Source organism: Geotrypetes seraphini, chromosome 3, assembly GCF_902459505.1.
Source record: "Geotrypetes seraphini chromosome 3, aGeoSer1.1, whole genome shotgun sequence".
Lineage (NCBI taxonomy): Eukaryota > Metazoa > Chordata > Amphibia > Gymnophiona > Dermophiidae > Geotrypetes > Geotrypetes seraphini.
In genome coordinates this window covers 128,485,452-128,512,318 of record NC_047086.1, presented here as the reverse complement: position 1 = coordinate 128,512,318, position 26,867 = coordinate 128,485,452, and the positions used below count along the sequence as shown (strand labels likewise).

General features: G+C 43.6%; 1 protein-coding gene across 16 annotated transcripts in view; it reads right to left on the bottom strand.

Annotated features, from left to right (window-relative positions):
- NCOA1 (nuclear receptor coactivator 1) overlaps nucleotides 1-26,867 on the bottom strand; it is a 631,796-nt gene that overhangs the window by 510,055 nt on the left and 94,874 nt on the right. For 15 of the 16 annotated variants that reach the window (XR_004538963.1, XR_004538966.1, XR_004538965.1 and 12 more), the window contains 2 exons: nucleotides 24,227-24,332; nucleotides 1,357-1,523 (listed from right to left, as the gene is read on the bottom strand). Coding sequence is in view for 12 of the 16 variants with exons in the window: in XM_033939863.1 (XP_033795754.1) it covers nucleotides 1,357-1,523; nucleotides 24,227-24,315 (256 nt within the window). In the remaining 4 variants the exon portion in view is untranslated. Of the gene's footprint in view, nucleotides 1-1,356; nucleotides 1,524-24,226; nucleotides 24,333-24,714; nucleotides 24,736-26,867 lie in introns of those variants that run through there. The other variant, XM_033939869.1, reaches the window with a different exon arrangement.

Here is a 26,867-nt window from a genome sequence, read left to right as displayed (position 1 = left end):
AAGGAAAGGTGAGTAATGGAGTCTCTCAGGGTTCGGTGCTAGGGCCAATCCTGTTCAATATGTTTGTGAGTGACATTGCTGAAGGGTTAGAAGAAAAAGTGTGCCTTTTTGCAGATGATACCAAGATTTGTAACAGAGTAGACACCGAAGAGGGAGTGGAAAATATGAAAAAGGATCTGCATAAGTTAGAGGAATGGTCTAATGCCTGGCAACTAAAATTCAATGCAAAAAAAATGCAGATTAATGCATTTGGGGATTAATAATCGGAAGGAACCGTATATGCTGGGAGGTGAGAAGCTGATATGTACGGACGGGGAGAGGGACCTTGGGGTGATAGTGTCCGAAGATCTAAAGACGAAAAAACAGTGTGACAAGGCGGTGGCTGCTGCCAAAAGGATGCTGGGCTGTATAAAGAGAGGCGTAGCTAGTAGAAGGAAGAAGGTGTTGATGCCCCTGTACAGGTCATTGGTAAGGCCCCACTTGGAGTATTGTGTTCAGTTTTGGAGACCGTATCTGGCGAAGGACGTAAGAAGACTTGAAGCGGTCCAGAGGAGGGCAACGAAAATGATAAGAGGCTTGAGCCAGAAGATGTATGAGGAGAGACTAGAAGCCCTGAATATGTATACCCTAGAGGAAAGGAGGGACAGGGGAGAGATGATTCAGACGTTCAAATACTTGAAGGATATTAACGTAGAACAAAATCTTTTCCAGAGAAAGGAAAATGGTAAAACCAGAGGACATAATTTGAGGTTGAGGGGTGATAGATTCAACAGCAATGTTAGGAAATTCTACTTTATGGAGAGGGTGGTGGATGCTTGGAATGCGCTCCCGAGAGAGGTGGTGGAGAGGAAAACGGTGACTGAGTTCAAAGAAGCATGGGATGAACACAGAGGATCTAGAATCAAAAAATAATATTAAATATTGAACTAAGGCCAGTACTGGGCAGACTTGTATGGTCTGTGTCTGTATATGGCCGGTTGGGGGAGGATGGGCTGGAGAGGGCTTCAATGGCTGGGAGGTTTCAGATGGGCTGGAGTAGGTTTTAACGGAGATTTCGGCAGTTGGAACCCAAGCACAGTACCGGGTAGAGCTAAGATCCTTGCCCAGAAATAGCTAAGAAGAAAAAACTTAAAAAATTTAAAATTGAATCAGGTTGGGCAGACTGGATGGACTATTCAGGTCTTTATTTGCCTTCATCTACTATGTTACTAAGTTATCTTTGTCCTGTTCATGATTATATGAATACTGTAGACACTCCACATAGATAAAGTTCTATGCATGCCTATTTCAAAAGTAAACTGATATGTTCTTAAAGCACTGAATTTAAGACCAAATATTTCAAAAATAATGTTTTACCTTGTTCCATTCTCTTCATCTGCTGAATCTGGTCAACAGTCTTCCTCAAGATTTTGCATTTGTCTGGCTTCACACTCAGGCTGTCAATGTCTCCGATGTTTGCAGAGAGCAGCTCTGCCAGCTCTTCCAGATACTTATTTTCCTGTTCTCTGCGGCGTTTCTCAGTGCTGCAATATAAAGATCAAATATTTTTTTCAAAATATTCAATTTCACCATTACTGTATTCTTACTACAGTAAGAATAAAACAGCAAAGCCCAGCCAATACCTTCATCAGCTGGAAAAAAAAAGTAGTATACTACAACATTGATGATTACTACTTTTATTAGTTTAATCTTATTAAGTATATATTTCTGACTGTAAGCATGCTTTTGGCAAACTACATTACTTACAAAGAATGGATACAAGAAATATGGAACGTTACACTACATGCCAGTTATCTAACCTGTTGATTATCAACATGTCATACACATAACCCTAGGGTACCCAAGATGTACACGGCCAGAACCCATTGGTAAATTTATTCCTGAGTCTGGTCAGGTGAATCGATTCGAATCGGTTCGTTTTTGTTAAAAACTGGACTTACCGATTCAGCTGCAAGACGAGTTTGGGATATTTCACGCCACCAGACTCTACCCAAAACCAGAAGTTACATTGGAAGAATTGAAAGGAGTGGGAGAGTCAATCGGCGAGCAAGCGGACCTCGTGCAGCATACCTCGGAAGCAGCAAATACTATTTTTGGCTGGCTCTTTCCCCGCATTTCTTCTCTCTTCCCCACGATTTAATATCCAGTCCAGTAAGTAAATGAATCGGAATGGGGGTTGGCGAGTCTTGGGGCCTAGGGATGGAAGCTGAAATTAGCAGGGGGGCTGGTGAGTCTTGGGGCCTGGGGATAGAAGCTGAAATTGGCAGGGGGGCTGGTGAGTCTTGGGGGCTGGGGAAGGAAGCTGGGAATTGGAAGGGGGGCTGGTGAGTCTGGGGGGGCTGGGGATGGAAGCTGGGAATTGGCAGGGGGGCTGGTGAGTCTGGGGGGCTGGGGATGGAAGCTGGGAATTTTTGATATGATATTGCCTTCGTTAAATAAAATGTTTAAACTTAAAAAGCTGTCATTAACAGTGAATCGAATCGAAAAATCGATTCAACAAGGTGAATCGAATTGAATCGAAATATTTTTCTCTGAATCGGGCAGCACTAATCACCACCATTATAAGGGCTGGCGATTTGTGGAAAACTACTGTAGTCTCTCTCAAAGCATTGGAAGAACCCTCACCATCCATTCCCCATTAAACCACTACAGCCAAAAAACCCCAAAAACCTGATGAGAATACAATTTAACATTCCACTAGAGAGAAAAACAGAGATCCCCATGAGTCCCATAAACTCAACTCTTCCAAAGGAGGGTTTCAGGATAATACAGTTAGACTAAAGAAAGGAAGTTAACAGGTATGACAATTTCCCCTTCCTTACCATCCTAGCTGCACTATCCTGACTAATGGGATAGTGAAATTCACTGGACAGGGGAAGACAAGACCCTCTGAATAACAGCTTTCCCAAAGTCCGACCAGGATCTTGCTTGCACATCTAGTCTGTAATGCTTTACAAAAGAATGGAGCAACAACCAAGTTATCATCCTGCAGATAACCTCGGGAAAAGCCACTTGAACTCCTGTTTAAGGACATTGGCTTAGGTGAGTGTATTCTCAAAACAGAATGCACTCATTTATTCTTGCAAATACAATATAGGCAGCCTCAACATCCACCTTAATATAGCATGTAATAGACACCTTTGATGCTAACTGGCCCTTTTGAGGGCCAAGGAACATGAGAAACAGAAGATCAGAGTGCCAAAAAACATTTGTTTCCTGCATTTGTTGTCTAGAAAGAGTAGAAATGCAGTGGGCAAAAATGAAAGGAGATATTGTAAGGGCAACAGACCTTTTTGTGAGGCAAATAAGTAAAAGTAAGAGGAAAAGAAGGCTGCTTTGGTTCTCAAAAGTAGTAGCTGAGAAGGTAAGGAATAAGAGGTTAGCTTTCATAAACTACAAAAGATCACAGAAAGAGGAAGACAGGCAAAAATATCTGGAAAAGTTAAGAGCGGCTGGTTGAATAGTCAGGAAGCCAAGATACAAATGGAAGAAAAAATAGCAGACACCATAAAATGGGGAGATAAGACTTTTTAAAGATATATCAGTGATAGGAAGAAGTGCAAAAGTGGCATCGTGAGACTCAAAGTGAAGGGGAGAAATATGTAGAAGCTGATAAAGAAAAGGATGAATTACTTAACAAATATTTCTGTTCTGTGTTCACGGCTGAAGCACCAGGAGCGGAACTGCAGAAGACAAATGCGAATAGGGATGGAGAAGTGGAACACCCTGATCAATTTTCAGAGGATTGTGTTCATGAGGAGCTAGCTAAATTAAAGGTAGACAAAGCGATGGAGCCGGATGGTGTACATCCTAGGGTGTTGAAGGAACTGGTGGCTCCGTTGACTGACCTTTTCAATGCTTCTCTAGTCGGGAGTAGTACTCGAGGATTGGAGAAGGGCAGATGTGGTCCTTCTACACAAAGGAGGAAATAGGGAAGAAGTAGGGAATTATAGGCCAGTAAGTCTGACTTCTGTGGTAAGCAAATTAATAGAAACGCTTTTAAAATGGAGAATAATCAATTTCCTGTAATCCAGTGGATTACAGGATTGGAGGCAACATGGATTCACTAGAGATAGGTCTTCTCAGACAAATCTGATCAATTTCTTTGACTCAATATGTATACTTTGGAGGAAAGGCAGGAGAAATGAGATATGATAGAGATGTTTAAATGTCTACGTGGTGTAAATGTGCATGAGTTGAGTCTCTTTCACTTGAAAGGAAGCTCTGGAATGAGTGGGCATAGCATGAAGTTAAGAGGCGGCAGGTTCAGGAGTAATCTAAGGAAATATTTTTTTACAGAAATGGTATTAGATGCATGGAACAGTCTCCCAGAAGTGGTGGTGGAGACAGAGATTGTGCCTGAATTCAAGAAAGCATGGGATAGGCACATGGGATCTCTTAGAGAGAGGAAGAAATAATGGTTGCTGCGGATAGGCAGACTGGATGGGCCATTTAGCCTCATCTGCCATCATGTTTCAATGTTCCTCATCCAAGGAACCACATCTATTGTGGCCACCATTGATCCCAGGGTTTGAAGATAGTCCCACGCTGATAGACACGGTCTGCAGCAGTGTTGAATACGACACCGAGTTACACCAGGGATTGAGTTGGAGACAAATGGCTGTTTCAGTAATTCACAATCCAAGACCCTCCAGGACTCAGATTACCTGATCTAGTTTGTGCCGAGCCTCGGACAACGAGGGGGAACGGATTAGCTAGTCATCCAGATAGGGATGTACCTGCATACCCACCATCATATACAAAATTATTTTACTAACCTTTAAAACTAGACAAAATAGTCAACAGAATTTATCAATAACCTTATTCCCTATAGTTCTTCTAAAACTTTAAGATATTCTTCTAAAAATCTTTTATCTGTTCCATCTCTGAAGTTTATCAACACAATGAGGTCTACTATTTTCTCTGTCAGCCCTCCATCTCTTTAGAATAACATTCCAGTCCACTTAAGGGAAGAATCAACTCTTCACCATTTTAAAACAAATTTAAAAACATTTCTTTTTCTTGATACTTTCAAGACCTAAATGCCCTTTTTAGGGCTACAGAGTTTTATTCAACTTTTAGATACCCTCCCTTTTGTTTTTTCCCTATATGTTCTCTTTTTTACTTGATAAATTGTAGTTCTACCCTTCTTTCCTTTTTTGTTTGTTTGTTTTTGTATTGTTTTTAAATGTTTTTAATAATGATTATTGTTTAAGGATGTATTGTTATTCCATATATGTTTTTAAAATAATGTTCACCGCCTAGAAGGCCGAGTGGGCAGTATATAAAATTTTTAAATAAACTTGAAACTTGTAAGGCAGAGAATTGGAAATGCTGTTACATGACATGAAACCTTAGGAGCTTTCTGTGGTCTGGGAAAATAGGAATATGTGCGTAGGTCTTCGTCAGATCCAGAGAGGCCAGGAACTCCCCTGGAGACTCCAATGCTATGATAGATCGAACCGTCCCCATGCAAAAATGCGGAATCCTGAGCATTGCGATCACCTAAAGTCTAGAATGAGTCTCCAATCATCTGAGCTTTTTTTTTTTTGCACAATAAAATATATGAAGTATCTCCCCAAGCCCAAGTCTTCACGTGGCACAGTCTCTATGGCCTGAATATCTAGCAGCCTACTCACAGTGGCTTGCACTTGAGTCGCTTTTTCCTAGTGCCCCACAGGAAAGTCCACAAACCAATCTGTTATAGGCTGGATGAATTCCAGCTTATAGCCGCTCTGGATGATATCCTGAACCCAGCAGTCAGACAAAATCTGAATCAAAGCCTGTAGAAAGTCTGAGAGTTGGCCCCCTATCATGAGAGGGACCGCCTCCGAACTGGTGTCATTGCAACTACCTAGCGGAGGTGACAGCACGGGGTGCTGAATACTGATTTTGTCTGGGTGTGGCAAACCTCTGCTTGTAATTCTGGGAGAATCTCTGGGAAGTGGAGTAGGAATACTGTTGAGACCGCCTGGAACCATGAAAATTAGTGCAACCTGAACCTCTAGAGATTTTGGGACTGCTGACAGGCAGAATCTTGGGTCAACAGTACACTATACAAGACATAAGGTCATACAGATCCCTTCCAAATAACAATTGACCCTTAAAAGGGAGTCTGCAGAGAGTAGCTTTAGAGGTGGAATCTCCATCCATTGTCTAATCCAGAGCATTCTGCGTGCAGAGATTTAATAAGCCTTGGCTTATGACATGAATAATGTCAGAGAGCATCTGCCACTTCAGACAAAAGGAGCTGTGGTACAAGCTCCTCGCCCTTCAGAGTACATAGTCTGTAAAGACAGGCACGTATGCTGCTGAGACCGCTTTATTTCTCAAAGCCAATGCCTCGAAAAACCACTTGAGAACCACATTCACATGGCGATCTTGCATGTCCTTAAGCACTACATCTCCTTCATTGAGGTGCACTTAGTGACCTGCGCAACCAAGGAATACACTTTAGGCTGGGCAAAAAGTTGTTGACAATCCTATGCCACAGGATACAACCGAGACATGGTTTTCATAACCTTGAGGGACCCCTCTGGATAATCCCACTGTTCAGTGACTAAAACATTAATGTCCAGATGCCAGGGAAATGCAGAAGACTGAATCCTCACTCCACTCATAAAGGAGGAGGAAGTAGATGGAACTAGCTGAGTCCAAATTCAGCTCATGCAAAGACTCAGAAATGAGATCCAACAGTGCTGAGAGCTTAAAGAAACGCAGGAATATGGGATCATCCCCAGGATCCAAAGTGCCCAACTTCCCTGAGAGGGGAAGCGCATCTTGAGACAATAAGGGAACAGTGAGAGACTCATCATTTTGGTCCCCATCAAAGTGATCTCTCAAGCACTGGGCAATTTTGACTGTGAAGGAAACACACCCAGATGGGCCGAGCACTCACAAGCAGCATCCAAAGCGCAGCCCGTCTTTGCCTGGAAAAGACGACTTTCCTGAAAGGCTTTCCACATTAAATTAACAAATTCAGGAGAAAAAGCCATACCAGGTAGTCACCCGAGGATGGCTGTAATTTACATTTCTTGGACTCTGCGTCTTCCACACCCTGTTGCACAGGGCAATCACCATTTCTAGGTCCAGAAAAGAAAAATGCTTGAACCACTGGGCTAGCCTCCCTTTCTTCAGCCCTAAAGCACAAAGGAGAGGCTAAGCTGGACCCTCCCGCCTCTCCCTCAGGTGTGGCACGGCACATGGCACAAGGATGCTCCTGAGGTACTGTGTTTGCGCATTCCTGGCATAGATTAGTAATAAAACAGCCCAAGGACTCCATCCCAACAAGTTCTGGAGCTGCAGGAAAAACTTTAGAAAAAAAATAAAATTGCTAAAATCCAAGATGGCTGCTGATAGGATTTTGGCGCAAAAAAACACTTGAAAAACCACAAAAATAACTGAATAAAATGTAAAAAAAGAGGAGAGCAGATCAGAAACACTCCTTACAGCTCACATGCAAAAGGAAAAACTGTAGATGGCAGTAGAGCTACCAGTGAAGTAGGAGGATTACAGAAAAACTCCAGAATGGATTTCTTCTGCACAGACTCATGGCCATGGGGAGATAATCCGCTTCTCCAGAATGACACATCTATTGCACTGGAATAAGTTTTCACAGCATAACATTTAATTCACCTTCAGCCCAGCTGCACAGCTGGTCCATGAAAAGCACTTATAGCACTAAGATGAACTCTAACTGAAGTGGTTTTAAGACCTGAGTTGGATAAATGCAGAAGATAATCCAGTACTGAAGATATGGAGGAGGATGAAGCAGTACACTACGTAGAAAACCATGTTCACTTATGTTGATAGTACTGCTGTGTAGAAGGTTTTCTGGATGCATCCAAAATGACCTGGACAGGATCAGAAAGATTAGTGTCAGCTGAGGTTATCCCTAAAGGTACCAAGCTGTCAGGTGCAAGGACTGTAGATTGAGATGTAAGAGAGATCCTCAACTCTGTGTGAGATGGAAAGTTCTGCAGTGGTATTGGTTCTTTGACATTGAGCTGAAGTAGAAGGGAGAACCATGGCTGTCTGGGCCACCGAGGGGCTATCAGGATCATGGTGGCCAATTCTTGCTTGAGCTTGACTAGTGACTTGAGAATGAGAGGAATTGGTGGGAATGCATAAAATAATTTGTGTGTGCACTCCAGGAAAAAAGCATCTGCCTCTAGACATTGCGGAAAGTATTGTCTGGAACAGAATTGAGGCAGCTTCTGATTGTGGAGGGACGCAAACAGGTCTATCTGAGGGTTAAAACCACGGGCTTACACTGCGGGGAAGGGCACGAGAGTCAAAGCAGAGAACAGGAGATCGGGGGCAGAGAGCAGAGAAGCAGGGCGGCAGAAGGTAGGGCAGTCAGAAAGGACTTGAGCGACTGGTCCTCAGCAGTTCCTTATTTTTGGATCAGACAGGCCAATCTGTGTCCCTCATTTTGATTAGTAATCACTACCTGCCTACATTTGAATGCTGTTCCCCTCATTTGCATGCGCGGATCGAAGGATGATCGAGACAGAGATTAGAGAATCGTGTCAGATGGAAATCGGGCCGCAAATGGGTCGCTAACTGGTCGGAACTTGATCGGTGGGCTTAGTGAATCTAGCCCAAAGAGTCACCAAGGACAACATGCAAAAGTTTTCTTTTACCAAGCATTTGTTCAAGTCCCTGAGGTCTAAAATTGGACACAGACCTCCCATCTTCTTTGGGATGGAGAAAATACCGGAAGTAGAAGCACTGATTCTTTTGAACAGGAGGTACTCTCTCTATGGCATTCAGATGGAGTAGAGATTCTATCTCCCGAAGAAGAATGGACGTCTGCTGAGGGTTTAAAGAAGACTCTCTTGGAGGATGATTTGGAGGTGTAGTGATGAAATGAAGAGAGTAATCCTCTTGAATGACCTTGAGAACCCACAGGTCGGTTGTTATCATCGTCTAGCATGGATGGCATAGTTGGAGTTGACCTCCAATTAGCTGAGGGAGAGGCTGAGAGGGACAGCGGCTATGGTTTCCATGAGCATGTCAAAAAGAATGAGCAGCTTGAGATTTTGAGGCTGCTGTTGCTTTTGCTTCTTTTGCTGAGGTGGACAGGAGACAGAAGGTTTGGTAGAAAATTGCCTCTGATATGAAGAGAGAGGTTTAGATGACTGTGAAACTGAGAGAGGCTTAGACTTTATTCTGACTAAAGAATTCCAATTCTTTTCATGTTGAGTTAACTTTTGTGTGGCCACCTCAATGAAATCACCAAAAAGTTATTCTGCCAAACAGGGAATATTAGCTAATCTATCTTGGAAGCTGATGTCCATTTTCGAGTCTCTCAGGTGTCTCATGGTCACTGACATAGCAGATGTTCTAGATGACAACTCAAAGGCATCATAAGCAGATCTCACCAATGACTTTCTGGTTTAGGTGAGTTTGAAAAATGTTGCGAAATTCCTCAAGATGTGCAGGAATATATTTGTCAAATGAAGGTAATTTTCGTACCAGATATTTAAAGGTAACAGGACATGTAGAAATTATAATTAAGGACTCTGTTTGTCAGCATAGAATTTTGTAAAGGCAATGTCCAAATTTGTCCATCTCGCCCTGGTGGCACTGAGGCATAAACCCTCAAAGCAAAATACTTTTTCAAGGTTGATTGCACAAGTAATGACTGATGTTGAAGTTGTGGTTTATCAAATCCTGGAGAAAAGATTCTATAAATAGAATCAAATTTTCTTGGAGCTACAGTGACAGTTAGGGGTGTTTCCTAATTCTTGTGAAGAGTCTCTTTGAGAATAACATGAAGTGATAATTTGAGGAGATCTTTGGGAAGCTCATCATAGTTCAAGGCTTCTAAGTATTCAGCTCTGAAGCCAGAGTCAGATTCCAGTTTGACAGGTAGGTTTTTTCCTAGCTGCCTAATGTATTTAGTAAAAGAGGCAGTCTTTCTGTTGAAGATCTTGTCTTTAGAGTTTTCTGAGGAGACGGGTATCATAAGCCTCAGTTGCAGAACCAGAGTGGTCAGCCTCAGATTCAGACTGTAAATCAGAATCGTAGAGAAGCTTTAGAGAAGATATGTGTCGAGGGGATCAATACTTTGACGACTTTGGTATCGATCCAAGGAAGAGGAGGATAAAGCTCTTTTGCACTTCGAAATACTTGATGGAGATTGATGCTTCCTTAACTTCAAATGTCGAGTAGAAGAAGGTCGATGTCTTGAAGTAGTGAATCGATGCACTGGAGCCAACGAGAAAAGAAGAAAGTTAAGGGGCTTATAATCGAAAGTGAAACACGGCCAAAAAACGGCCTAAGTTGGCACTTGGACGAACATTGTCAAAATACGCCCAAGTGTCGAAAATAAAACCGGGTTTTGGACATATTTATAAACGACCTAGGCCTTCACAGTGCCGCTGAACAACCAGAGCTAAACGGGGCATTTCAGGAGGAGTGTTGAGGGCGGGAATTGGTTGGGACGTGGGCCAGCTTAGACTTAGTCGTACTGCATGTATAACCAAACGTTTTACAACACTTGGACATTGTGACTTAGACCATTTAAAACATGGTCTAGGTCACAAAAACCAACCTAAAGTGACCGGATAAGAACTACAAACACATAGTACAGACCCCCACACACTACCCCAGTGATCACCAACCCCCCCTAAAAATCATAATCACAACTTTTAAATTCTTCCTCCAGAACATCAGCACCTGGCAGCCTACCATAGGAAATCCTAGTCACGCTGCACAAAGGCGTCTTAAGTGGTCTTGGGCGTGGGTTAAGGACCCAGGGAGAGGAGGACCCTTGCCCATAAGCCACTGTATAATGACTGCATTGATGGTGAAACATGTGCACTCCCTAAAAAACAAAAACAAAACCCCTTTTATACTGCTCTATAAGTGGCTCCTGCAGCCATAAGGGTTATTGGGGTGGTAGATAGGTGGGTCTAGGAGATTCTGGAGGTGGTTTGGGGGCTCACCTATAAGGGAGCTGTAGTTAGATGATTACATGGCACCCTTTTTGTGAAGTTCACAGCAGTGCCCTGTAAGGTAGCCCACTGTTTAGGTGCCCTGTCCATCACTTTGCAGACCCCTCCTACATCCAAAAGGTCTGTTTCTAGGCGTTTTGGACTTGGACGAAAAGTTGGACAAAAATGTGGTATAAAGATGGACGATTTAGCCATCTGGATGATCAGGCAAGCTGAACGTATAGACAAGATGATTTTCGAAAACAACGTTGATTTTTTGACTTTGGACGACTTGCAACTTAGACAAAAACGGACTTAGATGTTCCTTTCGATTAAGCCCCTCCACACTCTTTAGATTTTTATTTTTTTTAACCAAAGAAAATAAAATTTGTAAACTAGAAAAGTAAACCAAAAAAAAAAATATATCAGAGAAAAAAAAGATGTGAAGTGGGAAGGCAAAGCAAACTGAACAGAGTTCAGTCAAAAAACTACTTTGTTCGCAGAAAATGAAGAACTGGGGAACCGCAAGCCTACATTGGGCAGGAAGGAATGCACGCATGTGCGGTGCCAGCAGTCGCAAAGTTTCTAAAAACTTAAAGTGGCGATACACTTTAAAGCTGTTCATACAAGAGCTCTGTGGATGATGTCTCCCACATGTGAGAATATGCTGAACCAGAACGTACGCAGGTAAGGCTAGACTCAAGGAACTGGTCTTTGACCTAAGGGCTGCCGCATGAGCGGACTGTTGGGCACGATAGACCACTGGTCTGACCCAGCAGCGGCAATTCTTATGTTCTTATGCTTGTCCTGGGATAACCTTCAAATACATTGAAACCCTCAGTTCAATGTGCAACAGCAGTTAAGAAAGCAAATAGAATGTTAGAATTATCAGGAAAGGAATGGAAAACAAAGATGAAAATGTTATAATGCCCTTGTATCGCTCTATGGTATGGCCACAACTTGAATAACTGTGTGTTCTGGTCACCGTATCTCAAAAGAGATATAGCGGAATTAAAAAGGTACAGAGAAGAGCAACAAAAATGATAAAAGGTTTGGGCCGCCCAGGGCCGCCATCAGAAATTTCTGAGCCCCTTACTGAGCAATCCTATTGGGCCCCCCCCCCCCCCCCCCACGCACCCCTTCCCCCCTCTTTTGTCCGGGAGGGTGCTATCAGGAAATTGGCAGGGGACATAAAAAAGTATGACAGCAGTGTTTATTGTTTATTGTTGTGCACAGCAGAAGCATAAGAACATAAGAACATAAGAATTGCCACTGCTGAGTCAGACCAGTGGTCCATCATGCCCAGCAGTCCACTCACGCGGCGGCCCTCTGGTCTAAGACCAGCACCCTAACTGAGACTAGCCCTACCAGCGCACGTTCTTGTTCAGCAGAAACTAGTCTAACTTTGTCTTGAATCCTTGGAGGGTGTTTTCCCCTATAACAACCTCTGGAAGAGCGTTCCAGCTTTCTACCACTCTCTGGGTGAAGAAGAACTTCCTTACGTTTGTACGGAATCTATTCCCTTTCAACTTTAGAGAGTGCCCTCTTGTTCTCCCTATCTTGGAGAGGGTGAACAACCTGTCCTTATCTACTAAGTCTATCCCCTTCAGTACCTTGAATGTTTCGATCATGTCCCCTCTCAATCTCCTCTGTTCGAGAGAGAAGAGGCTCAGTTTCTCTAATCTTTCGCTGTACGGCAGCTCCTCCAGCCCCTTAACCTCGCTCTTCTCTGGACCCTTTCGAGTAGTACCGTGTCCTTCTTCATGTACGGCGACCAGTGCTGGACGCAGTACTCCAGGTGAGGGCGTACCATGGCCCGGTACAGCGGCATGATAACCTTCTCTGATCTGTTCATGATCCCCTTCTTTATCATTCCTAGCATTCTGTTTGCCCTTTTTGCTGCTGCCGCACATTGTGTGGACATCTTCATCGACTTGTCGATCAAAACTCCCAAGTCCCTTTCCTGGGAGGTCTCTCCAAGTACCGCCCCAGACATCCTGTATTCGTGCATGCGATTTTTGTTACCGACATGCATCGCTTTACACTTATCCATGTTGAATCGCATCTGCCATGTCGATGCCCATTCCTCAAGCTTGATTATGTCACGTTGCAGATCTTCGCAATACCCCTGTGTCTTTACTACTCTGAATACTTTGTATCATCTGCAAATTTAATCACCTCGCTCGTCGTACCTATGTCCAGATCATTTATAAAGATGTTAAAGAACACGGGTCCAAGCACTGAGCCCTGCAGCACCCCACTGGTGACGCTCTTCCAGTCCGAGTATTGTCCATTTACCCCCACTCTCTGTTTCCTATGCTCCAGCCAGTTTTTAATCCACGTGAGTATTTCACCCTTGTCGAACCTTGGAACCTTGTCAAACACCTTCTGAAAATCCAGATATTCAATGTCGACTGGATCGCCCTTGTCTTTCTGTCTGTTTACTCTCTCAAAGAAGTGCAGCAAGTTCGTCAAACACGATCTGCCTTTGCTAAAACCGTGCTGACTGGTTCTCATCAGCCCGTGTCCGTCAAGGTGATCAATGATGCTGTCCTTTATCAGTGACTCTACCATTTTTCCCGGTGGACCAATGTTTCCTCTAAGGATTGATGAGGTGTGTGCAAAAAAAAATATGCATGAGCGACAAGTTTACTCCACAAATTTATGAGCAGGCACGGAGGACACATTTTTAAACAAATGTAGTTTATCCTTGTACTCCTTATGTATTTTTAATCATCTATGGATATGTTTGTATGTTTATTGTTCAAATGGTTTTATTTATTTCCCCAAATTTATTTTTGTTATACGCATTGAAAATATTTGATATTGCGTTTAAATCAAAATCTCAATAAACTTGAAACGAGTGCCCGTGAGATTGTGGGATGGTTAAATACTCAAAACTTAGAAGAATAACAATTTACTTAAAGTTTTTGCTACGCCAGCTTTCTGGTATCTTTACATACAGTGGCGTACCTAGCATATGTAACACCCGGGGCCCATCATTTTTTGGCACCCCCCTCCCCCCCATCTGTAAGAAAAACATGATTTTTAGTAACAAACCACACGTCACACATGAGTACCTAGGAAAAGGCAGCATCTTACATATTGCAGTACACCCATTGTAAAACTAAACAAGCCAGACCAGCACAGATCAATCCTACATCGTCAATCCTAACAGAAAACCATGTCTTTCAAACACAAAGAACACAGAAAACACCTTCGCCTAGTATGGAATATGTCATCACAAACGAACCCCTCCCCCTTTTACAAAACTGTAGTGTGGATTTTAGCCACGATGGTAACAGCCCTGACGCTCATAGAATTCTGAGCATCAGAGCTGCTACCACCACGGCTGGCGCTAAAAAACGCTCCACAGTTTTGTAAAAGGGGGGATAAAATAGAAATACACAGTTTCAACGCTCTAGCTCAGAGATGCCCAAACTTTTTGGGCTTGCGAGCTACTTTAAAATGACCAAGTCAAAATGATCTACCAAAAATAAAATAAAAAAACACAAAGCACACTATACGCTGAGAAAATGTTAATTATCATTCCTAGTCTGGGTTTTTTCAAAGAAAACTTGGCTCTTTTCAAAAATCTAACACTTCCCGCTTTTTGGTTCCCTGTCCCTCTTTATCTTTCTAGATCCTTTCCTATAACCCTTCATTGTAGCTCCTTTTCAACCTAACCCTGTAAACCGTGCTGAGCTCTACGCTTGTGGAAATGGCGCGGTATACAAACCTAAGGTTTAGTTTAGTTTAGTTTAGGTCAAGGCAGATGACTCTATGCATTGTCACCTCAGAAACAACCATACAAAAATAGACAAATATACCCCCCATCCTTTTTATTAAACCACAATAGCAGTTTTTAGCGCAGGGAACTGCGCTAAATGCCCAGCGCTGCTCTCGACGCTCATAGGCTCCCTGCACTAAAAAACACTATTGCGATTTAGTAAAAGGGGGCCATAGTGCAAAATATAGACAGCATATATAAATTCAGACACATTTTGATAACTAAATTGAAAATAAAATCATTTTCCTACCTTTGTTTGGTAATTTCATCTGGTTGCACTTTATTCTTCTGACTGTGCATCCAATATTTCTTCCCTTCTTTCAGCCTCCTGTATGCTTCCTCTCCTCCAGACCTCATTCCCTCCCCCAACTTTTTCTTTCTTTCTCTATGTCTGTCTTTCTCTGATTCTGTGCCCCAATTTTTTGCTTTGTTTCTGGTTCCCTGTCCCCCCCTTCTTTCTTTCTTCCTTCCTTCCTCCGTGCCCCATTTTTTGCTTTTTTTTTCTGGCTCCCTGTCCCCCCCACACCTTCTTTCTTTCTTCCTTCCTGCCTCCCCCATGCCACCACCGCCGCGGAATGGGCTGCTGCCGCTGCCGCAATCGGGAACAGACCGAAATGTCCCTGCTTCTCCCCACCCGACGTCAATTCTAACGTCGGAAAGGACGTTCCGGGCAGCCAGGCAGCGATTGGCTAGCCAGAACGTCCTCTCGACGTCAGAATTGACGTCGGGCCGCCGCGAGAGTTGGTCGGTCCAGCAGGGAGATCAAAGACACGGTGCCGGCCTGATCCCCAATGGCAGCAGTGAGAAGGGAAGGGAAGCAGGTTGGGCACCACTGCTCTAGACGAGCCGCGAGCCGCACGCTAAGGAGAACAGTTGACCGCCCCCCCCCTTGGTACGCCACTGGAGCAGCAGCGTGTCTGGCCGGCTCATTCGTTCAAAGCCGCGGGTGGCGGCTCCTCGCGAGATCCGTGCCTGCGTCTGAAGCCTCTCTGATGTTGTGATGTCAGAGAGGCTTCCGATGCAGGAGTGGATAGCGCAAAGAGCCGCCAACCCGCGGCTTTGAACGAACGAGCCGGCTGCTGCTCCAAAAGGAAGAGAATGATCGCCTCCAGACCGCGGGCCACAAATAAAACCTGGAGAGCCACACGCGGGCCGCATGTTTGAGACCGCTGCCTTAGAGGGAACACTGCCTAGGACCCTGGGGGAGCCCGGGCCCCCTGTCACATCCAGGCCCCTGAATGCAGGACTGGTAGTACTGCCCTGATGGCGGCCCTGGGGCTGCCTTCCCTATGAGGAAAGGCTAAAGCGGCTAGGGCTCTTCAGCTTGGAGAAGCGATGCTCAGGGATGATATGACAGAGGTCTATAAAATACTGAGTGAAGTTGAAAGGGTAGATGTGAAATGCTTGTTCACTCTTTCCAAAAATACTAGGACTAGGGGGCATGAGATGAAGCTACTAAGTAGATTTAAAACAAAACAAACCAGAGAAAGTATCGAAATTCTGGGAGTCGGACTTCCAGTGACGTCATCCCAATGATGGCTGCGTGAGAGGTGAGCTCCTCTCCACCTGACTTATTTTTGCTTATAAATAGCATTTTGGAGGGCCTTTCTGCGTGACTTTTGGCATTCCTACTCTGCAACAGCCCCTTGGTATGACAGCAGCGTCAAAAAAAAAAATCGAAGACTGATTTGCGTACTTTTGGTTTTCAAGCCATGGCACCTGGGGATGTGGCCTGTACTTCACGGAACATCGGCGATACATCAAGTGCATTGAGTGTGGAGCGCCTGCCGATGGCTTTGGGAGTTACTACGGCGGAAGGGCCAGTGACGCGTACAGAGCTTCAAGGTTGGTTTACTGACCTAAAAAATACTATGATGGCGATGCAGAAAGAATTGCATACCGACGTCGCTGCATTGCATAAGACAGTGGAGGATATGGGCCAGAAATTGGGTGAATTTGAGGAGGGGGTCATTGACCATGATGGAGACATTTTAAGCTTGCAACAGCGCTGTAAGGGAGTTGAGGATAAATATGATGAGTTATTGTTAAAGACAGAGGATTTGGAAAATAGAGCCCGGCATAACAATCTGTAGGCGCATGGTGTACTGGAACAAGCAAGCTCTCAATCGTTGGAGATCCTGCGTGCTATTTGTGTGAAGTTTGTACAGGGGCAGATTCAACTGTTCTCCCTACCTTGAAGTTCGAGAGAGTTCATCGGGCAGTTGGGGGGACCCTACTGAATCGTCCGAGAGATCTTATTGCCTGATTTCATCGCTTCCCGATAAAAGAACAGGTGTTGGCTGTGGCGAGGCAAGTGAGTCACATTGAGTGGTAAGGCGCGAAAGTTGAGATGTATGCGGATATGTCTGCCCTCACTCTTTGAAAGCGGCGGGAGTTTCGGTTCATCACTAAATGCTTGATGGCTCAACAGATACGCTATAAGTGGACTTATCCTTTTTGACTTTCGTTTCCCCTGCAGAATCAAGTGCATAAAGTGTCGACGCCCGAGGAGGCCCGGTTGTTTTTGCAACATGCCCAGCTTTGGCCGGACTCAGCTCAACCCCAAAGGAGTGGGGTATCGAGTCAGTCCCATTGGCGTAGGGGGGAGAAAAGTGGTCAGCGCTTACAGCATCATTCCGATGCCGCAGCACACCCTACCCGAAGGATTCAAAACTTTTGTGGGTTTATGGTGGAACAGGGGGTGAGTTTTAGACTCAGCTCAATATGGATTGGTCTCTTATGTGGGCTGGAGCCATGTTTATCTTGAATGTGTGTTGGTTTGGGTTATGGGTGTGTGGTGACGGTAGGGTGGGAAGGTTGGGTTGTTGTGCTTGATGGGGGCTGTTGTATGATGTTGTGGGTATTATGTATTTACTGGCATTGGTGGTGAGGTCCTTGGATATTTCTGTGGGGTGTAGGGGGGATATGCTGGAAGTTCTATTGGTTGGAGGGTTGTGGGGGGAGAAGAGAGGGGAGGGGTTTTTAGGGTTCTGGATGCGGGCTGTGTGATCTTTTGGTTGTTATGGGTTTGGGGAGTATTGGATGGTTCATTCATGTGTGGGATAGTATTTGCCTATATTCTTGACTTTTAGTATGCTTCGTTGGATGACATTTAATGTGCGGGGTCTGAATGACCCCAAGAAGCGTCAGCTGTTATTCAAGGAAGCAAAATTATTACGGGTGGGGATAGGTTTTATACAGGAGACTCATTTAAGACCACAGCATGAACATTATCTCCATCATAAAAACTATCCGCATTTGTATCTGGCTTCTTGTAGGGAGGAAAAATGGGGTGGGTATTTTATAGTGAACGATTTGTCTCCTGAAGTGCATGAGGCTGAAAGGGATAAACAGGGGCGTTATTTGCTTGTGAAAGTTACTATTGATCAAGAACTTTTTACGTGCATTAATATCTATGCCCCTAACAAAGAACAGGGACACTTCTTTGAGGAGTTGGGAATGATGATGCAGGACCATGTAGAGGGACATGTGGTATTGGGGGGAGATTTTAATTTGTCATGGGAGCCATCTTTGGACAACTCAGCGGGTGGTCATCACGATAGGAAAAAAACTTATGGAACTTTTTGATCATTGGGGGTTGAAAGATCCCTGGCACCATAGCAATCCGGTTGCCCGGGATTATTCTTTTTTTTTCAGAAGTTCACCATTCTTATTCTAGGATAGATTTTTGTGGGGTATCCAAGGAGGTTTTATTACGGGTGGATGAGGTGGAGATGGCATTTAGGGTGTGGTCAGACCACTCTCTAGTTTGGTTCTCTTTACATCGTAGGGAGGAACGTCATGGCAGACATTTTGTCGAATGAATAAGGGGCTCTTGTTATATCCGGCTAATATATCCCAGCTAACGGACAATCTTAAAGAATATATTCAGTTTAATCTTACTGAGGGGATATCTCCAGTGATGTTCTGGGAGGGTTTGAAATGCGTAATGAGAGGCAGGATTATATCTCTGGGGGCTTTTCGTAGGAAAGAGCGTAGTCAACAGGTGGAGAGCCTCAGGGCCCAGTTACTGGGGTTGGAGGCTCAGCAGAAGCGGGAGGGTGGGCGTTCAGAGGTATTATCTCGGATTCAGAAAGTGAAGGATGCTATTCAGGAGCTTGAGTTGCAGGATATCTCGCAGCGTCTTGAGCTTTTGAAGCAAACTTATTTTGAGACAGGTAATAGGGCAGGGAGCCTTTTGGCGCATAAACTTCATAAGCAGCGTACACAAAATTTTATTCTTCAGTTGCAGGGTCCAGATGGAGTGCTCTGTCGCTCCTAAGAACATAAGAAGTGCCTCTGCTGGGTCAACAGAGATCCATCGTGCCCAGCAGTCCACTCGCACGGCAGCCCAACAGGTCCGGGACCTGTGTAGTAGTCCTCTATCTATACCCCTCTATCCCCTTTTCCTTCAGAAAATTATCCAATTCCTTCTTAAACCCTAATACCATTCTCTGTCCTATCACGCCCCCTGGAAGCTCATTCCAGGTGTCCACCACCCGCTTGGTGAAGAAAAACTTCCTAGCATTGGTTTTGAATCTGTCCCCTTTCAGCTTTTCCGAATGCCCTCTCGTTCTTGTAGTTTTCGAAAGTTGGAAGAATCTGTCCCTCTCCACTTTCTCTATGCCCTTCATGATCTTGTAAGTCTCTATCATATCCCCTCTAATTCTCCTCTTCTCCAGGGAAAAGAGCCCCAGTTTCTCTAGTCTCTCAGTGTATGAAAGGTTTTCCATACCCTTTATCAAACGTGTCGCTCTCCTCTGAACCCTCTCGAGCATCGCCATATCCTTTTTAAGGTAAGGTGACCAGTATTGGACACAGTACTCCAGATGCGGAGGCACCATTGCCTGATACAATGGCAGAATAACTTATTTTGTTCTGGTTGTAATACCCTTCTTGATTATGCCCAGCATTCTATTTGCTCTCTTAGCGGCCGCTGCGCACTATGCCGACAGCTTCATTGTCCCGTCCACTATTACCCCCAAGTCCCGTTCTTAGGTACTCTCAGTCAATGACATCCCTCCCATCGTATAGCTGTACCTCAAGTTTCTGCTTCCCACATGCAATACTTTACATTTCTCTACACTGAACTTCATCTGCCATCTCGTCGCCCATTCCCCTTAGCCTGTTCAGGTCCCTTTGTAATTCTTTGCAGTCCTCTTTGGTCCGAGCAGCACTAAATAGTTTGGTGTTGTCTGCAAATTTTATTATTTCGCACTTCGTCCCTGTTTCTATATCATTTATAAATATATTGAATAGCAGTGGTCTGAGCACTGACCCCTGCGAACACCATTCGTAACCCTCCTCCAGTCCGAGTAGTGGCCTTTCACTCCGACCCTCTGCTTCCTCCCCACCAACCAATTTCTGATCCATCTGTGTACGTCTCCTTCCACCCTATGGTTCTTCAGTTTCCGAAGTAGGCGTTCATGGGGTACCTTGTCAAAGGCTTTCTGGAAATCTAAATATACGATGCCTATGGGGTCCCCTTTGTCCATCCATTTGTTAATTCCTTCGAAGAAGAGCAGTAAGTTCGTTAGGCATGATCTCCCCTTGCAGAAGCCATGTTGGCTTGAGGTTAGAAGTTTATTTCTTTCAAACTGCTCAACGATGCTGTCTTTTATCAACGCTTCCGCCATTTCCCCGGAACCGAGGTCAGACTCACCGGTCTGTAGTTCCCTGGGTCACCTCTCGATCCCTTTTTAAAGATGGGTGTAACATTGACTATCTTCCAATCCTCTGGGATCACGCCTGTTTTCAGGGATAGATTGCAAACTTGCTGTAGTAGTTCCGCTATTTCCTCCTTTAGTTCTTTCAGAACCCTTGGGTGGATTCCATCCGGGCCCGGCGATTTGTCAGTTTTTAATTTTTCTAACTGCCTGGCTTTAATTTTTCTAACTTCAAGGCTTACTCAGGCAGTTAAAAAAATTAAAAACTGACAAATCGCCGAACCCGGACGGAATCCACCCAAGGGTTCTGAAAGAACTAAAGGAGGAAATAGCGGAACTACTACAGCAAGTTTGCAATCTATCCCTGAAAACAGGCGTGATCCCAGAGGATTGGAAGATAGCCAATGTTACGCCCATCTTTAAAAAGGGATCGAGAGGTGACCCAGGGAACTACAGACCGGTGAGTCTGACCTTGGTTCCAGGGAAAATGGTGGAAGATTTGATAAAAGACAGCATTGATGACCATCCGGTGCTATTGGAGATATTCTTACCCAATATTGCACTGAGTTATATACTGAGGAGGACGCCACTTCAGAAAGGGATGTCGTTGCTTATTTAGATCAGGTGACCCTTCCTAAGTTATCTTTGGAGGAGGTGAATTGGCTTTCCCGACCTATTGAGGAAGAGGGAACATTGTTGTCTATTAAGGCTCTTCCTTTAGGAAAAGCACCAGGATTGGATGGATTTCCCAATAAATTTTAGAAATGTTTTAGCTCCTTTTTGGTTAAGCCCCTTACAGAATTTTTTAATAGCTTGAATGGGGGGGGGGGGAATTGCTTCAGTCTTGGAGGTTGGCGGGGGTCACTTTGTTGCTAAAACCTGGAAAAGATCCAACTGATAGAGCTTATCATCGCCCCATATCATTGCTTGGAACAGATTATAAAATCTTTACGGGGATCTTGGTGTGTCGTTTGCAACGATATTTGAGACAGCTGGTACAGGACGATTAGGCGGGCTTTATTCAGGGTTGGCAAACCTTTAATAACCAATGCCGGATGTTCCATATTATTCATTCTGCCCAGGCGTGGAAGGCTCTTGCTCTGACTCTAGGAATTGATGCCGAGAAGGCTTTTGATAGGGTATCTTGGCCCTTTTTGTTTCAGACGTTGTATGCTATGGGCATCTCGGGTCAACTTAATAGAGATCGCGTTGTGGGGGGTTTGGGGGGTTGTAACCCTCCACATTTTACTGTAAACTTAACTTTTTCCCTAAAAACAGGGAAAAAGTGAAGTTTTCAGTAAAATGTGGGGGGTTACAACCCCCCACACCCCCCACAACGCGGTACGATCTCTATTAAGTAAAGTGGGGGGTTCCCCACACACACCCCCCGTCGGAGCCATAAAAACAGTAATTTTCTGAGGCGCGCACCTCCACGCTGCGCTCAATTGTCTGCACGCGCCTTTGTCCCGGCACGCTTTTGGCCCGACAGTGGGAAGCAGAGAGAACTTGGGGCATCCGCGGCGGTGGCTTTGGGGCCTGTTTCCCCCGATGGTGGCAGCAGTGGCTTTGTGGAGGGTAGGGAGAAAGAAAGAAAGGGAGCAGGCAGGGAGACAGAAGGGAAATAGAAAAAAAAGAAAGGGGGCATCAAGAGAGAAAAAAGAAAGAAAGGGCAGGGAGAGAGGAAGAAAAAGTTAGGGGAGGGAATGAGGTCTGGAGGAGAGGAAGCATTCAGGCTGAAAGAAGGAAAGAAAGATTGGATGCACAGTCAGAAGATGAAAGTGCAACCAGAGACTCATGAAATCACCAGACAAGGTAGGAAAAATGATTTTCTTTTAAATTTAGTGATCAAAATGTATCTGAATTTATATATGCTGTCTATATTTTGCACTATGGCCCCCTTTTACTAAACCGCAATAGTGTTTTTTAGCGCAGGGAGCCTATGAGCGTCGAGAGCTGCACTGGGCATTTAACGCAGTTCCCTGTGCTTAAAACTGCTATTGTGGTTTAATAAAAAGGAAAGGGGTATATTTGTCTATTTTGTATGGTTGTTACTGAGGTGACAATGCATAGAGTCATCTGCCTTGACCTCTTTGAAAAAAACCCAGAATAGGAATGATAATTAACATTTTCTCAGCGTATAGTGTGCTTTGTGTTTTTTAATTTTATTGTTGGTAGATCATTTTGACTTGGTCATTTTAAAGTAGCTCGCAAGCCCAAAAAGTTTGGGCACCCCTGAGCTAGAGCGTTGAAGCTGTGTTTTTTTATTTTATCCCCCCTTTTACAAAACTGTGGAGCGTTTTTTAGCGCCAGCCGTGGTGGTAGCAGCTCTGATGCTCAGAATTCTATGAGCATCAGAACTGTTACCACTGTGGCTAAAATCCACACTACAGTTTTGTAAAAGAGGGAGGGGTTAGTTTGTGATGACATATTCCATACTAGGCAAAGGTGTTTTCTGTGTTATGTGTGTTCGAAAGACATGGTTTTCTGTTAGGATTGATCTGTTCTGGTCTGGCTTGTTTAGTTTTACAATGGGTGTATTGATGTACTGCTCACTGCAATATGTAAGATGCTGCCTTTTCCTAGGTACTCTTGTGTGATGTGTGGCTACTAAAAATCATGTTTTTTGTACAGATGGGGGGGTTGCCAAAAAATGATGGGCCCCGGGTGTTACATATGCTAGGTACGCCTCTGTATGTAAAGATACCAGAAAGCTGGCGAAGCAAAAACTTTAAGTAAATTATTATTCTTCTAAGTTTTGAGTATTTAACCCTCCCACAATCTCACGGGCACTCGTCCTCCACGCCTGCTCATAAATTTGTGGAGTATGTAACTTGTCGCTCATGCATATTTTTTTTTGCACACACCTCATCAATCCTTAGAGGGAACATAGGTGTAGATATAAGACCTTTTTAGATAGGACCCTAGCATTTCAAGCTGGAAGGCAACAATCTTGGTTAGGTAAATATATTCTGCAAGCTATTGCAGTTTTCGGAAATTAATTAAGACCACTTTGTTCAATAAGTTTATTACTTAGTGAGTTTTATTATTGAAATTCTATTTTACAAATATTTGTATTTTTTTACTGTATTATTGTATTTTGCTGATTGTCCAGCTCTTTTTAGTGTAAACCGCCTAGAACTTTTGGTTATGGCGGTATAAAAGAATAAAGTTATTATTATTATTAATTATCTATTATTATAAAGTATCTAGACAACTGATCCTCTCTTCTCTCTCCCCTCTATAGCGATTAACTTGTTCTATTGATCACTCTCTCCTCAAAAATGGATTTCCTGTCCTATTAACCCTCTTTCTTCCTCCCCTCTTAAAGTCAATCAATTTGTACCTTTGCTTAATCTTTGTAAACCGCATAGAACTTCACGGTATTGCGGTATATAAGCTGTTATTATTATTATTATTATTAATTAAACTCTGGAATTCGTTGCTGGAGAAAGTGATGAAATCAGTTAGCTTGGCAGGGTTTAAAAAAGGATTCGATAATTTTTTTTAAAGAGAAGTCCATAGGCCATTATTGAGATTGCTTGGGTAAATCCACTGCTTATTCCTAAGATAAACAGCATAAAATCTGTTTTACTATTTGGGTTCTAGCTAGGTACTTGGGGCCTGGGTTGGCCACTGTTGGAAACAGGATACTGGGCTTGATGGACTTTCTGTCTGTCCCAGTATGGCAAGTCTTATGTTATAGGAAAATCTTTTTCTTTCAAGGGGCCATGTGTCATATAGGTATGTCATGAGATCAAGTATAGTGAGGTAGAATGAGCGTTCATAAAGAGAGGAACTAAGAACCAAGGACGAAAATGTATGCTTACCTAGGCACCAATCCATCACATGGGGACCCCTTCCTCTTTCTGGTATCATGGTTAGTAGGCTCTGTCGAACTGTCACCAAGACCACTCATATTGAGTTACTTTACACCTGTAAGAGAAGAGAAAGTCAGGAAACAAGCAAGCAAAATCTCTTAATCACTTTGCATGGGACCAGCAGACATTTTTAACCACAGCAAGGTCTGCAAGTAAAACTGAACATATATATACTTACTTGAAAATCTATGAAGTCAATTAGGTAAGCAGATATGTTCAACTTCACTTACAGACCTTGCTGTGATTAAAATTAGAAAAAAAAACCTCATAATGGGCACTACTTTAAATGCAATTTTTTTTTTTTTTAAATCCCACAACTTAGTACTAAAAGAAAAAAAAAAAATCCCAAATTTTCAATGAACTTTTTTGAGAAGATGTTCTGTTAGTAATTTCACATTTGAGTCTTTCTATTAAGCAGATAAAGCACAGTTACTTACCGTAACAGTTGTTATCCAGGGACAGTAGGCAGCTATTCTCACAAATGGGAGCCCCGATGCGGACAGCCTTGCAAGCAAACTTGCTTGTAGAAACTTAGAAGTTTCAAGTCAGCCGTACCGTGTATGCGTGAGTGCCTTCCCGCCCAGCGCAGGGCGAGTCTCCTCAGTTCAGATAGCTAGCAGAGAAGAAACCAGAGGAGGTGGGTTGGTTGTGAGTAAGTAACTGTGCTTTATCCCAGGACAAGCAGGCAGCCTATTCTCACACATGAGTGACCTCCAAGCTAACCAGAAGGGATGGTGGGAGTGTTGGCAAATTAGGAGAATAAATTTTGTAATACTCTCTGGCCAAGATGGCTGTCCCATCTAGAGAAAACATCCAGACAATAGTGAGAGGTGAATGTATGAACCGAGGACCTGGTAGCAATACAAAATCAAACTGAAGGAAAAACAGAAAGAATACTATTCCAAACTCATTGGCACCGAAAAACCAGACACAAAAAAACTTTTCAAGCTCGTATGAAATCTCACTGACACCAACCCTTTTCTAGCCACCCAAGGAAACCAGTCTCCAACAGCTCACCAATTAGCGGATCACTTCAAACACAAAATCATCACAATCAGATCTACTTTCAATAACTCACAAAACAACATAGAAGAGATACTAATAAATTCCACATTAGACTATGCCATCTCAGCAGATAGGATCTGGACCAACTTCCCAACAGTACAATGGTCAGACCTAGATCGACTTTACAAAAAATACAGCAAATCTTCATGCGATCTGAACAATTGCCCACCCTACCTACTAGCTACAGCATCCACAAAATTCAAAGCTAATCTCACGCTATGGTTGCAAACTACTCTCAATGAAGGTCAGTTCCCAACAGAACTTGGCGAAATCATAATTACTCCTATACCGAAAGACCTCAAAAGACCAATAGACAACCCAACAAATTATAGACCAATCGCTTCCATCCCACTATACGTCAAACTAATAGAAGGTCTTGTTGCACAATCTCTCTCCAACTGCCTTGAGGCCACCGCATTCTGCACCCATCACAATCAGGATTCAGAACTAATAATAGCACAGAAACACTATTGGTATCCTTACTAGATATTGCCCGACAACATCTCAGCAAAGGAAACAAGCTGCTAATCATCCAACTCGATCTCTCAGCAGCTTTCAGCAGCTTTCAAATTAGTTGACCACCCCATACTACTCCAGATTCTAGACGCCATAGGAATTTCAGGTAGAGTTCTTAACTGGTTTCAAGGTTTCCTTAAAACAAGAACATACAGAGTTAAGTCCAAAGATCTTATATCCGACTCATGGTGTAACCCCTGCGGAGTACCACAAGGATCTCCACTATCGCCCATACTCTTCAACCTCTTCATAGCTTCCTTAGGCACAACTCTAGATGCCCTAAATATAACCTCATTCAGCTACGCGGACGACATAACCATCCTCCTCCCATTCGATATTCAAGACCCCAGCTCCACAGAACGCCTGACAACAACACTGGTAACAGTAGAAAACTGGATGACTAACCATAAGTTGAAGGTAAACGCGGACAAAACTAAATTCCTACTATTAGAGAAGGAAAAATTACCATCTTTTACAGAACTGGAAGTTAACGCAATCAAATATCCAGTACAGAGCACCCTCAAAATTCTGGGAATACAACTAGACAGACGCTGCACCATGCAGACACAAATCCACAAAATCATCCAAAAAGCTTTCTTCACCATGCGAAACCTAAGAAAAATCAGAAAATTCTTCAACAAAGATCAATACAGAATCATTGTCCAATCCCTGGTGCTTAGCATTGTAGACTACTGCAACAGCCTCTACTTATCATGCCCAAACAGCATGATAAAACAACTTCAGGCCGTTCAGAACACAGCCCTCAGACTCATCTACTCTCTTAATAAATTTGACCACATCACTAATGCATACTTAGACTCGCACTGGCTTCCGATAAAAGCAAGATCACAATTCAAATTCTACTGTCTACTATTCAAAGTAACCCATGGAGATGCACCAAGTTACCTTAACAACCGTCTATACCGCAACCTCACACACAGAACAAGGACACCCACCTCTCAATGGAACTCGACGCAAGAAACTTTACGACAACCTTCTAGCGACACAG